Below are 13,925 nucleotides of genomic sequence, written 5' to 3'. Positions count from 1 at the left end.
CAATTAATCAGTCAATATGATATCCCAATACTTCAACTACCGTCCATTAACCAAGCTATGTCTACCTTTCAATCAATCAATCAATGTTATATCATAGGTGTTATACCATATAACACATTAAAAAAAAAACTATCCAGCCTGGTCCCAGATCTGTATTTGCAGTCTTGCCAACTCCTATGGTGAACGACCGTGTGTGTGAATGTGTGTGTGAACATACTTGGGTCTCCCTGAGTAACAGGCTCGGGACCGGCCCGGGGTATTGAGTCCTGCTCTCTCACACTGAAACCTAAAGACAGAAGATGACAGACAGAAGAGAAGATGACAGACAGAAGAGAAGATGACAGACATGTCAAACAAAACAGAGAAGACAATAACTGCAGATAATGAACATCATCATTATTTTACCAACTGATCATTACAAGATAAACAGACCACATCTAAGGCTGGATTCACTATACATTTGAGACCTCAAGTTTTGGTCCTGGAGAGCCATATCTGTGTCTGTCTGTGTGATCTCAAGGCAGCTGGGACCATAGTCACCAAGAAAACAATTGGTAACACACTACGCCGTGAAGGACTGAAATCCTGCAGCGCCCGCAAGGTCCCCCTGCTCAAGAAAGCACATATACATGCCCGTCTGAAGTTTGCCAATGAACATCTGAATGATTCAGAGGAGAACTGGGTGAAAGTGTTGTGGTCAGATGAGACCAAAATCGAGCTCTTTGGCATCAACTCAATTCACCGTGTTTGGAGGAGGAGGAATGCGGCCTATGACCCCAAGAACACCATCCCCACCGTCAAACATGGAGGTGGAAACATTATGCTTTGGGGGTGTTTTTCTGCTAAGGGGACAGGACAACTTCACTGCATCAAAGGGACGGGGCCATGTACCTCCTTCCCTCAGCCAGGGCATTGAAAATGGGTCGTGAATGGGTATTCCAGCATGACAATGACCCAAAACACACGGCCAAGGCAACAAAGGAGTGGCTCAAGAAGAAGCACATTAAGGTCCTGGAGTGGCCTAGCCAGTCTCCAGACCTTAATCCCATAGAAAATCTGTGGAGGGAGCTGAAGGTTCGAGTTGCCAAACGTCAGCCTCAAAACTTTAATGACTTGGAGAAGATCTGCAAAGAGGAGTGGGACAAAATCCCTCCTGAGATGTGTGCAAACCTGGTGGCCAACTACAAGAAACGTCTGACCTCTGTGATTGCCAACAAGGGTTTTGCCACCAAGTACTAAGTCATGTTTTGCAGAGGGGTCAAATACTTATTTCCCTCATTAAAATATAAATCAATTTATAACATTATTGACATGCGTTTTTCAGGATTTTGTTGTTGTTATTCTGTCTCTCACTGTTCAAATAAACCTACCATTAAAATTATAGACTGATAATTTCTTTGTCAGTGGGCAAACGTACAAAATCAGCAGGGGATCAAATACTTTTTTCCCTCACTGTATACTGACCAGAGAGGTATCCTACAATGATATACTGACCAGAGAGGTATCCTACAATGATATACTGACCAGAGAGGTATCCTACAATGATATACTGACCAGAGAGGTATCCTACAATGATATACTGACCAGAGAGGTATCCTACAATGATATACTGACCAGAGAGGTATCCTACAATGATATACTGACCAGAGAGGTATCCTTTGGCAACGAATCCTTCAGAACTAACCTGCTCCGTGGCAGGCTAACGCTAACTCAGGGCTAACTCCACATACCCTGAATGAAATGACTGAGCCGTGAGTTGAGGACCAATGAAATGACTGAGCCGTGAGTTGAGGACCAATGAAATGACTGAGCCGTGAGTTGAGGACCAATGAGATGACTGAGCCGTGAGTTGAGGACCAATGAGATCAGATTCCTTCCCTCCCTCTCGTAATGATTGCGTCATCATCCCCTTCATTTGTGTTAAAAAATAGTAATGTTAAAATATATCACATTACACATTTAGTAACGACAGAATGCATTTTAAACTTCACGCACTGTAACACTTTTGTATAACCCAATACAATTATTTTATCAATAGGAGTAAGGTGCTTGTGGTTGTGCATTGATAAGCACAGTAAAGTAAAACTAATAAAATAAAGATGGTACTTCAACAAGCCTATTTTACACCACAGCCTGCTGAATTTGCAAGATAACTTTTCTTTCATTAGATTTCAGTACAAATTTAAAATGTGTCACTGACTCTCCCATGGATTGATGTTTCAACATTGTCCTCAATGAAGAGTTTGGCATTCGACTGGCAGTTGCAAGCCTGCTAGAGATAGCAGCAGGCGGGAAAACCATATCCACCGCCGTAGTATGGGTGAAGCCTGAGATGGAATGTGAAGCTAACTGAAGCGCCGGATAGCTTTAGAAAAACCCTGAGTTGATCTAGCTTGCTTCGTAGGATACCCCTCAGGCTGTTTTTGCTGGTGACCAGCCTTTGCTGTGTTTTTGCTGGTGACCAGCCTTTGCTGTGTTGTTGCTGGTGACCAGCCTTCGCTGTGTTTTGGACACAGCATACAATAATATGCTGGTCACCCGCAATCCCAGCATCAAGTCACATTATTCTGGCTCGCAAAGTGTTGTCTAATTTAGTGTTGGGGAAACTAAGCTTCCTGAAGCATTGAAATTTTCCAGCCAAATGTGTTGAAAATAGGTTCATTACTCGAGGCTTTAATCGACACAGTGAACACTAGTGGCACCTGCTGGTCAAAATAATTTAGAACAGCCAAATTATTATAGATGACGTCCCACACCCCGTAGTGCGTGCGCGGGGTAGCCTTTTTTTTATCTTCAACCGAAACCAATACTAAACCAATCAGGTGGTTGTTTTCCAAAACGAAAGCGTCGGACGTCATTGATCATGTGCTTCTGATAAAGTGATACAGGCATCGGCACACTGCTTCGAAAATAAACTGCTTAGTGATTTCGACGCATGACTCGGAGCTCCGGTATCAAATGTAACATCACTAGCGAAAACACAACGAAGGCGGCTCACTAGTGATGGGACACCGAGGCTTTCTGAAGACTTCGGCGCTTTCACCAAATTGTGTGCGAAAATCGGTTAATTACTCTGAGCTTCATTATCTGTTCACAATGCACATCAGTGACATCTGCTGGTCAGCAATAAATAGCAGCGTACGATTATTAAACAGAGTTTATTTTTCTCCACTGTTTTCATCTAAACTCTGTGGTGCAGCGGTAAGTTGTTGGAATACCAGGCATGCATCATGCTTCTCTTTGTTGCCTTCAAGTGGACTATTTTTCAAAAAACGGAATCTAAGGCATTATTTAGGATGCTTAAGACAGAAGCTTCTACTAAATGAAACAAATTATTTGAACAACAGTGCAGAAAGTGTGGTTTCACATAAAACACATTTTTCTAAATAGTATGCCTTCAACATGATTCAACCTCATACCTTCACATCACTAAGTGTTCCATAGTTCCCTACTCTACCAGGTAAACTACTGGTCAGATTAACTTTTTTGTACAAAATCCTAACCAAATTTGTAAGTCGGTGTTTGAAAGCAGCTTGGAATCGATGAAAGCATCGGAACCACGGAGAAATCAGTGGGGATCTCGCATTTTGCAACACACGGTTTGAAAAAGCATGTGATCAAACAAAGCTTCGGACGTCATTGATGACGTACTTCTGATAAAGTGATACACGACACATGCCTTGGAACTCCGGTATTAAACGTAACATCACTACTGGTCACCAGTGAAAATACAATGAAGGCTAGTCTGACCAGCAGAACCAGCTCGACCGTGCTGGTCGGCCAGCAGAACCAGCTAGACCGTGCTGGTCGGCCACCAGAACCAGTTATACCATGCTGGTCAAACCAGCTTGACCAGCATCTAACCAGCATAGACTAGCGCGGACCAGCTTGAAATGTACGCTGGTCTACGCTGTTTTCTTAAGCAAGGAGGTGCTACATTATCTCACCTGAATCAAAAGGGTTCACTTCTGGTTTCCAGGAGTCCACTGGTTCCACTGTGTAGAAAGATTTTAAACAAGCTGAGCATTAGCAAACGTCAAAGGCATAGTACAGCACTCACCATTGTCAGGACACACTGTGTGTATAACACTTCATAACAATCAGGACAATATCTGGGACTGTTATGACTCCCGAGTGGCGCAGTGGTCTAAGGCGCTGCATCGCAGTGCTAGCTGTGCCACTAGAGATCCTGGTTCGAATCCAGGCTCTGTTGTAGCCAGCCGCGACCGGGAGACCCATGGGGCGGCGCACAATTGGTCCAGGGTAGGGGAGGGAATGGCCGGCAGGGATGTAGGTTTGATTCCCACGGGGGGCCAGTATGAAAAAAATAAAATAATGTATGCACTAACTGTAAGCAGCAGTCTTTTGAGTAAATTGGCTACAGTTTGGTTTAGTCCAGGCTCAATACTAGCTGGCTGGTGGACAAGATTATGATTAGCGCAACTAGAAATGGCAAAAATAAACTTGAAACTTTAATTAGGTACCCACCTCTAGTGTGAGTTGTGTCTAGTGGCAGTTTACGCTCAGGGTCAGCGGACCGGGGTGCTGGAAGATGCAGATAGAGAATATAGAATCGTCATTGACCCCAAGATTCAACCAGATGTGTGGATGTGTGTGGTTGTATTTTCCGTGGGATTAGCTTGAAATGGCTCATCCCTGTTTTTCTCAGTCCTGTTGGTCTCAGTCCTGTTGGTCTCAGGCCTGTTGGTCTCAGTCCTGTTGGTCTCAGTCCTGTTGGTCTCAGTCCTGTTGGTCTCAGTCCTGTTGGTCTCAGGCCTGTTGGTCTCAGTCCTGTTGGTCTCAGGCCTGTTGGTCTCAGTCCTGTTGGTCTCAGGCCTGTTGGTCTCAGGCCTGTTGGTCTCAGTCCTGTTGGTCTCAGGCCTGTTGGTCTCAGGCCTGTTGGTCTCAGGCCTGTTGGTCTCAGGCCTGTTGGTCTCAGTCCTGTTGGTCTCAGGCCTGTTGGTCTCAGGCCTGTTGGTCTCAGTCCTGTTGGTCTCAGGCCTGTTGGTCTCAGGCCTGTTGGTCTCAGTCCTGTTGGTCTCAGGCCTGTTGGTCTCAGGCCTGTTGGTGTCAGAAACCAGCTCTTCATTTAAGATGTAGATGCCTTCAACATTTTCACCAACCCTAACCCAATAGAACAAATGTGTTCAGGCCCTATAATCTGTAGCTCAATGTCCTGAACTGTAGATGCCAATTGAGCTAGTTTCTATTCATGGGTCCATAAACAGCGTGGTTTGGTTTGTGCATTAAGGTGTGTGTGTTGGTAGAGGACTGCGATGCTAAAAACAAATCTAAAACAATTTGTTTTTTTTAAAGCAACTGCACCACATGGATCATTCTTGGAATCTCACAAAACTCATTGGCAAAATAAAGTGATCGATTAAAAAAGGCTTGATCCCAAAATAAAGATGTTGATCATCCTCCCCATACAGTCTCTGATTGACTCATATTGTATGTATGAAAACAATCAAATCTTTATCTTTCAATGTATTTAGGGTTGCAAATATCCAGTAATTTCCCCCCCAAAAAAATTCCAGAATTTCCAGAAATCTCGGTGGAATCAGAAAGGAATAAGCAGGAATTGTCCAATTCCAACCAGGATTTCAAGGACAGAAAATGAAAAAGAAACTTACGGTACTGTCCAAAGTTATAATACCAGCGTTCATACTCGGAGATATCAGTCCTGGGGTCGCGGGCTACACAGGAGACATTACGTTAACTACAGTTGAAGTCGGAAGTTTACATACACCTTTAGCCAAATACATTTAAACTCAGTTTTTCACAATTCCTGACATTTAATCCTAGTAAAAATTCCCTGTCTTAGGTCAGTTAGGATCACCACTTTATTTTTAAGAATGTGAAATGTCAGAATAATAGTAGAGAGAATTATTTTATTTCAGCTTTTATTTATTTCATCACATTCCCAGTGGGTCAGAAGTTTACATACACTCAATTAGTATTTGGTAGCATTGCCTTTAAATTGTTTAACTTGGGTCAAACGTTTCGGGTAGCCTTCCACAAGCTTCCCACAATAAGTTGGGTGAATTTTGGCCCATTCCTCCTGACAGAGCTGGTGTAACTGAGTCAGGTTTGTAGGCCTCCTTGCTCGCACACGCTTTTTCAGTTCTGCCCACACATTTTCTATAGGATTGAGGTCAGGGCTTTGTGATGGCCACTCCAATACCTTGACTTTGTTGTCCTTAAGCCATTTTGCCACAACTTTGGAAGTATGCTTGGGGTCATTGTCCATTTGGAAGACCCATTTGCGACCAAGCTTTAACTTCCTGACTGATGTCTTGAGATGTTGCTTCAATATATCCACATAATTGTCCTTCCTCATGATGCCATCTCTTTTGTGAAGTGCACCAGCAGCAAAGCACCCCCACAGCATGATGCTGCCACCCCCATGCTTCACGGTTGGGATGGTGTTCTTCGGCTTGCAAGCTAACCCCTTTTTCCTCCAAACATCTATCACATCTATCATTCCAGTGTTAATACGAAATTTTAACTATTTTGCACTATAGCCTATTTATTGCCTTACCTCCATAACTTGCTACATTTGCACACACTGTATATATATTTTCTGTTGTATTTTTGACTTTATGTTTTGTTTTACCCCATATGTAACTCTGTGTTGTTTTTATCGCACTACTTTGTTTTATCTTGGCCAGGTCGCAGTTGTAAATGAGAACTTGTTCTCAACTGGCTTACCTGGTTAAATAAAGGTGAAAAAAATATATATATATTTTGTGAAGTGCACCAGTCCCTCCTGCAGCAAAGCACCCCCACAGCATGATGCTGCCACCCCCGTGCTTCATGGTTGGGATGGTGTTCTTCGGCTTGCAAGGTTCCCCCTTTTTCCTCCAAACATAATGATTGTTTGAATGGTCATTATGGCCAAACAGTACTATTTTTTGTTTCATCAGACCAGAGGACATTTCTCCAAAAAGTACGATCTTTGTCCCCATGTGCAGTTGCAAACCGTAGTCTGGCTTTTTTATGGCGGTTTTGGAGCAGTGGCTTCTTCCTTGCTGAGCGGCCTTTCAGGTTATGTCGATATAAGTCTCGTTTTACTATGGATATAGATACTTTTGTTCCTGTTTCCTCCAGCATCTTCACAAGGTTATTTGCTGTTGTTCTGGGATTTATTTGCACTTTTCGCACCAAAGTACTTTAATCTCTATGGCGTTTATACTTGCGTACTATTGTTTGTACAGATGAACGTGGTACCTTCAGGCGTTTGGAAATTGCTCCCAAGAACGAACCAGACTTGTGGAGGTCTACAATTTATTTTCTGAGGTCTTGGCTGATTTATTTTGATTTTCCCATGATGTCAAGCAAAGAGGCACTGAGTTTGAAGGCAGGCCTTGAAATACATCCACAGGTACACCTCCAATTGACTCAAATTATGTCAATTAGCCAATCAGAAGCTTCTAAAGCCATGACATCATTTTCTGGAATTTTCCAAGCTGTTTAAAGGCACAGTCAACTTAGTGTATGTAAACTTCTGACCCACTGGAATTGTGATACAGTGAATTATAAGTGAAATAATCTGTCTGTAAACAATTGTTGGAAAAATTACTTGTGTCATGCACAAAGTAGATGTCCTAACTGACTTGCCAAAACTATAGTTTGTTAACAAGAAATATGTGGAGTGGTTGGAAAACAAGTTTAAATGACTCCAACGTAAGTGCATGTTAACTTCCGACTTCAACTGTATAATGTTAGTTAGTATCACCACCGTGGGCATCATACTGGCTCAGGATGCACACGTTTCCATGCTTATGATTGGTCAGATCTGTGGCTAAACCAATCACAAACCAGGAAAGAGAAGAACCTTTTACCTGGGTCATGTTCATTAGCGCACACCGTAGCAAAACAAATATAAGTGTTTCTTATTGGACAAGGCCCTCCCTGTTTCAGTCCTTTTCTACGGTTTTGGTGCCTAGTGAATATGACCCAGGGCCTATTCCCACATGTCTAGACTCTATGCCCTTTCATGTAAACCGTGCCATATGTCCTTCATATTCCAGAGTTCATGGCATCTGGAGAGATATTGGCCACGGAATATACAGGGTGAACCATATTAAACACATGCTCTACACGATACCTGAGTATATCAGTCAACATTCCAGTTACGGATTGATCTTTACATGCTGTGCACACTGATATGAACAGATGTGGATGTGTAGAGCCCCTATGCACATATGTACAACGCATTTTGACACAACGGAGAGTTTTTCTGCACAAAGGTAACTACACAAGCATTGTGGAGAATACGCTCAGTGGTTGTTTAAACGTTTTCTACTCTCTGTTGTATCCCAATAATATAAATCGTATCCCAACCATTGGGTTAAATGTGCAGTACATCAGTTTGTTCAGCCTGAGTGTGTTGTGGGCCCTCTGTGGTGCAGTACCGCGCTGCTCTGAGAGGGGGCAGTGGAGACGCCTGTTATGTTGTACTACAGTACTTCCGCCGCGGCTGGTAAGGTGGTCACCTGACTTACCTTCCATCTCAGGTGCTGCCTCCGCCTCGCTCCATGTGTAGCCTGAATCCGGAGCTGCTTGACTTACGTCTGAATGTACAGGACAGAGGGTTAGGGAGGCAAACATCGTATTAGTAAAGGACTGCTGGCGAAGACGGTTGACAAGAATTGGACTTAGTTCCATTTTCAGTTCTGAATTCCAATATATTTGAAATACATTGGACACAGGACACTTATAGACAAGTGACAGGTATTGAAATGGGACTTGACCACTACTCTGGTATAGTAAATGCCAACACGCAGAATACAATAACTAGATGTGTTGATACTGTGAAACAATTTTACAACGATGTATTATTAAGATACTTTAATCAAGTTAGTTTAGGATTTACAGTATGATTTGATTATGACCAATTTGAGCAGAACGTTAACTAGATAGCTTTTTGTATTGTTTCATGTATTTACTGTTTGTTATGATCTGTTAAAGTATTCTGATTTAGAAGGAATGTTTTCCTCGTCTTCAGTACCTGTTGGCTGTCTCGCTCCAGGGTACCAATCAGGTCGTGCGAAGGAAGGGGGCGGCCTATCCCTTCGAGCCAAAGCTGAGAGGGGGAGGGGCAAGATTAGAATGCTGTGTTCATGACGGACAAGCAGTGTGATGTCATGTTGTGATGTCATCACTCAATCTGACCAGTGCATGTTGTGACGACATCACTCTGACCAGTACACCATGTGTCCTCTCTAAAACAATAAACAACAGCGTTCTTAGCGAGGTGTACACATGTTGGTCAATACTCATATAGGGACAGTTAAAAAAAAAAAAAGGAGAATCTTCACTGATTTTAGCCAAGAAGTAGAGTAGAGTTCAATCTGTGTCTGGGGAACTGGTCCATTGTGTCCATGGTACTATAATAGAGTTGGAGGTTGAAAGTTGTTTTGTGATATATATATATATAACACTAGGTTGAAGTTTGTTTTGTTATATATATATATATCACTAGGTTGAAGTTTGTTTTGTTATATATATATATAACACTAGGTTGAAGTTTGTTTTGTTATATATATATATATATATCACTAGGTTGAAGTTTGTTTTGTTATATATATATATAACACTAGGTTGAAGTTTGTTTTGTTATATATAACACTAGGTTGAAACATAAAAAACTGAAATATCACATTTACATAAGTATTCCGACCCTTTACTCAGTACTTTGTTGAAGCACCTTTGGCAGCGATTACAGCCTCTAGTCTTCTTGGGTATGACGCTACAAGCTTGGCACACCTGTATTTGAGGAGTTTTTCCCCATTCTTCTCTGCAGATCCTCTCAAGCTCTGTCCAGTTGGATGGGGAGCTTCGCTGCACAGCTATTTTCAGGTCTTTCCAGAGATGTTTGATCGGGTTCAAGTCTGGGCTCTGGCTGGGCCACTCAAGGACATTCAGAGACTTGTCCCGAAGCCACTCATGCGTTGTCTTGGCTGTGTGCTTAGGGTCGTTGTCCTGTTGGAAGGTGAACCTTCGCCCCAGTCTGAGGTCCTGAGCGCTCTGGAGCAGGTTTTCATCAAGGATCTCTCTGTACTTTGCTCCGTTCATCTTTCCCTCCATCCTGACTAGTCTCCATGCCGCTGAAAAACATCCCCACAGCATGATGCTGCCACCACCATGCTTCATCGTAGGGATGGTGCCAGGTTTCCTCCAGATGTGACGCTTGGCATTCAGGCCAAAGAGTTCAATCTTGGTTTCATCAGACCAGAGAATCTTGTTTCTCATGGTCTGAGAGTCCTTTTGATACCTTTTGGCAAACTCCAAGCGGGCTGTCATGTGCCTTTTACTGAGGAGTGGCTTCCGTCTGGCCACTCTACCATTAAGGCCTGATTGGTGGAGTCCTGCAGAGATGGTTGTCCTTCTGGAAAGTTCTCCCATCTCCACAGAGGAACTCTGGAGCTCTGTCAGAGTAACCATCAGCTCTAGGAAGAGTCTTGGTGGTTCCAAACTTCTTCCATTTAAGAATGATGGAGGCCACGGTGTTCTCGGAGACCTTCAACGCTGCTGCAAAAACAAAAATCGTACCCTTCCCCAGATCTGTGCCTCGACACAATCCTATCTTGGAGCTCTACGGGCAAATCCTTTGACCTCATGGCTTGGTTTTTGCTCTGACATGCACTGTCAACTGTGGAACCTTATATGGACCCAGTGTGTGCCTTTCCAAATCATGTCCAATCAATTGAATTTACCACAGGTAGAAACATCTCAATGATAATCAATGGAAAAAGGATGCACCTGCGCTCAATTTCGGGTCTCATAGCAAAGGGTCTGAATACTTATGTAAATAAGGTATTTCTGTTTTTTATTTGTAATATACATTTGCAAACATTTCAAAAAATCTGTTTTCGGTTTGTCATTATGGGGTATTGTGTGTAGATTGATGAGGGGAAAAAAATATTTAATCCATTTTAGAATAAGTCTGTAACATAACAAAAGTGGAAAAAGTCAAGGGGACTGAATACTTTCCGAATGCACGATATAACACTAGGTTGTTTTGTGATATATAACACTATGTTGAATTATGTTTTGTGATAGATAACACTAGAATGTTTTGTGAGATATAACAATAGGCTGGAGGTTGTTTTGTGATTCTAAGCAATGTTGTGCTGCTATTTTTATTGACTTGGCCAAAGCTTTTGATACGGTGGACCATTCCATCCTTGTGGGTCGGCTAAGGAGTATTGGTGTCTCTGAGAGGTCTTTGGCCTGGTTTGCTAACTACCTCTCTCAAAGAGTGCAGTGTATAAAGTCAGAACATCTGCTGTCTCAGCCACTGCCTGTCACCAAGGGAGTACCCCAAGGCTCGATCCTAGGCCCCACGCTCTTCTCAATTTACATCAACAACATAGCTCAGGCAGTAGGAAGCTCTCTCATCCATTTATATGCAGATGATACAGTCTTATACTCAGCTGGCCCCTCCCCGGATTTTGTGTTAAACGCTCTACAACAAAGCTTTCTTAGTGTCCAACAAGCTTTCTCTGCCCTTAACCTTGTTCTGAACACCTCCAAAACAAAGGTAATGTGGTTTGGTAAGAAGAATGCCCCTCTCCCCACCGGTGTGATCACTACCTCTGAGGGTTTAGAGCTTGAGGTAGTCACCTCATACGAGTCCTTGGGAGTACGGCTAGACGGTACACTGTCCTTCTCTCAGCACATATCAAAGCTGCAGGCTAAGGTTTATCTAGACTTGGTTTCCTCTATCGTAATCACTCCTCTTTCACCCCAGCTGCCAAACTAACCCTGATTCAGATGACCATCCTACCCATGCTAGATTACGGAGATCGGCAGGTAAGGGTGCTCTCAGGCGGCTAGATGTTCTTTACCAATTCGGCCATTAGATTTGCCACCAATGCTCCTTATAGGACACATCACTGCGCTGTAAACTCCTCTGTAAATGGTCATCTCTGTATACCTGTCGCAAGACCCACTGGTTGATGCTTATTTATAAAACCCTCTTAGGCCTCACTCCCCCCTATCTGAGACACCTACTGCAGCCCTCATCCTCCACATACAACACCCGTTCTGCCAGTCACATTCTGTTACAGGTCCCCAAAGCACACACATCCCTGGGTCGCTCCTCTTTTCAGTTCGCTGCAGCTAGCGACTGGAACGAGCTGTAAAAAATCACTCAAACTGGACAGTTTTATCTACATCTCTTCATTGAAAGACTCAATCATGGACACTTACTGCCAGTTGTGGCTGCTTCGCGTGACGTATTGTTGTCTCTACCTTCTTGCCCTTTGTGCTGTTGTCTGAGCCCAATAATGTTGGTACCATGTTTTGTGCTTCTACCATGTTGTGCTGCTGCCATGTTGTTGTCATGTGGTGTTGCTATGCTGTGTTGTTGTCATGTGGTGTTGCTATGCTGTGTTGTCGTCTTAGGTCTCTCTTTATGTAGTGTTGTGGTCTCTCTTTATGTAGTGTTGTGGTGTCTCTCTTTATGTAGTGTTGTGGTGTCTCTCTTTATGTAGTTTTGTGGTGTCTCTCTTTATGTAGTGTTGTGGCGTCTCTCTTTATGTAGTGTTGTGGTGTCTCTCTTTATGTAGTGTTGTGGTGTCTCTCTTTATGTAGTGTTGTGGTGTCTCTCTTTATGTAGTGTTGTGGTGTCTCTCTTTATGTAGTGTTGTGGTGTCTCTCTTTATGTAGTGTTGTGGCGTCTCTCTTTATGTAGTGTTGTGGTGTCTCTCTTTATGTAGTGTAGTGGTGTCTCTCTTTATGTAGTGTTGTGGTGTCTCTCTTTATGTAGTGTTGTGGTGTCTCTCTTTATGTAGTGTTGTGGTGTCTCTCTTTATGTAGTGTTGTAGCGTCTCTCTTTATGTAGTGTTGTGGCGTCTCTCTTTATGTAGTGTTGTGGCGTCTCTCTTTATGTAGTGTTGTGGCGTCTCTCTTTATGTAGTGTTGTGGTGTCTCTCTTTGTGTAGTGTTGTGGTGTCTCTCTTTCTGTAGTGTTGTGGTGTCTCTCTTTATGTAGTGTTGTGGTGTCTCTCTTTATGTAGTGTTGTGGTGTCTCTCTTTATGTAGTGTTGTGGTGTCTCTCTTTATGTAGTGTTGTGGTGTCTCTTTATGTAGTGTTGTGGTGTCTCTCTTTATGTAGTGTTGTGGTGTCTCTCTTTATGTAGTGTTGTGGTGTCTCTCTTTATGTAGTGTTGTGGTGTCTCTCTTTATGTAGTGTTGTGGTGTCTCTCTTTATGTAGTGTTGTGGTGTCTCTCTTTATGTAGTGTTGGGTGTCTCTCTTTATGTAGTGTTGTGGTGTCTCTCTTTATGTAGTGTTGAGGTGTCTCTCTTTATGTAGTGTTGAGGTGTCTCTCTTTATATAGTGTTGTGGTGTCTCTCTTTATGTAGTGTTGTGGTGTCTCTTTATGTAGTGTTGTGGTGTCTCTCTTTATGTAGTGTTGTGGTGTCTCTCTTTATGTAGTGTTGTGGTGTCTCTCTTTATGTAGTGTTGTGGTGTCTCTCTTTATGTAGTGTTGTGGTGTCTCTCTTTATGTAGTGTTGTGGTATCTCTCTTTATGTAGTGTTGTGGTGTCTCTCTTTATGTAGTGTTGTGGTCTCTCTTTATGTAGTGTTGTGGTCTCTCTTTATGTAGTGTTGTGGTGTCTCTCTTTATGTAGTGTTGTGGTATCTCTCTTTATGTAGTGTTGTGGTGTCTCTCTTTATGTAGTGTTGTGGTCTCTCTTTATGTAGTGTTGTGGTGTCTCTCTTTATGTAGTGTTGTGGTGTCTTTATGTAGTGTTGTGGCGTCTCTCTTTATGTAGTGTTCGTGGTGTCTCTCTTTATGTAGTGTTGTGGTGTCTCTCTTTATGTAGTGTTGTGGTGTCTCTCTTTATGTAGTGTTGTGGTGTCTCTCTTTATGTAGTGTTGTGGTGTCTCTCTTTATGTAGTGTTGTGGTGT

At 42.8% G+C, this 13,925-nt stretch overlaps 1 protein-coding gene across 6 annotated transcripts in view; it reads right to left on the bottom strand.

Moving 5' to 3' along the window:
- The window catches only part of vit (vitrin), an 84,736-nt gene that overhangs the window by 15,593 nt on the left and 55,218 nt on the right, over positions 1–13,925 (bottom strand). For 4 of the 6 annotated variants that reach the window (XM_045223703.1, XM_045223717.1, XM_045223782.1 and 1 more), the window contains 6 exons: positions 9,014–9,088; positions 8,508–8,576; positions 5,634–5,696; positions 4,489–4,545; positions 3,948–3,995; positions 218–286 (listed from right to left, as the gene is read on the bottom strand). In XM_045223703.1, coding sequence (XP_045079638.1) covers positions 218–286; positions 3,948–3,995; positions 4,489–4,545; positions 5,634–5,696; positions 8,508–8,576; positions 9,014–9,088 — 381 coding nt within the window. The remainder of the gene's footprint in view (positions 1–217; positions 287–3,947; positions 3,996–4,488; positions 4,546–5,633; positions 5,697–8,507; positions 8,577–9,013; positions 9,089–13,925) is intronic. The other 2 variants (XM_045223743.1, XM_045223770.1) reach the window with 2 other exon arrangements.

This window comes from Coregonus clupeaformis, chromosome 1 (assembly GCF_020615455.1).
Source record: "Coregonus clupeaformis isolate EN_2021a chromosome 1, ASM2061545v1, whole genome shotgun sequence".
Classification (NCBI taxonomy): domain Eukaryota; kingdom Metazoa; phylum Chordata; class Actinopteri; order Salmoniformes; family Salmonidae; genus Coregonus; species Coregonus clupeaformis.
Note: the sequence above shows the minus strand (reverse complement) of the source record. Positions and strands in the feature narration are given on the sequence as shown.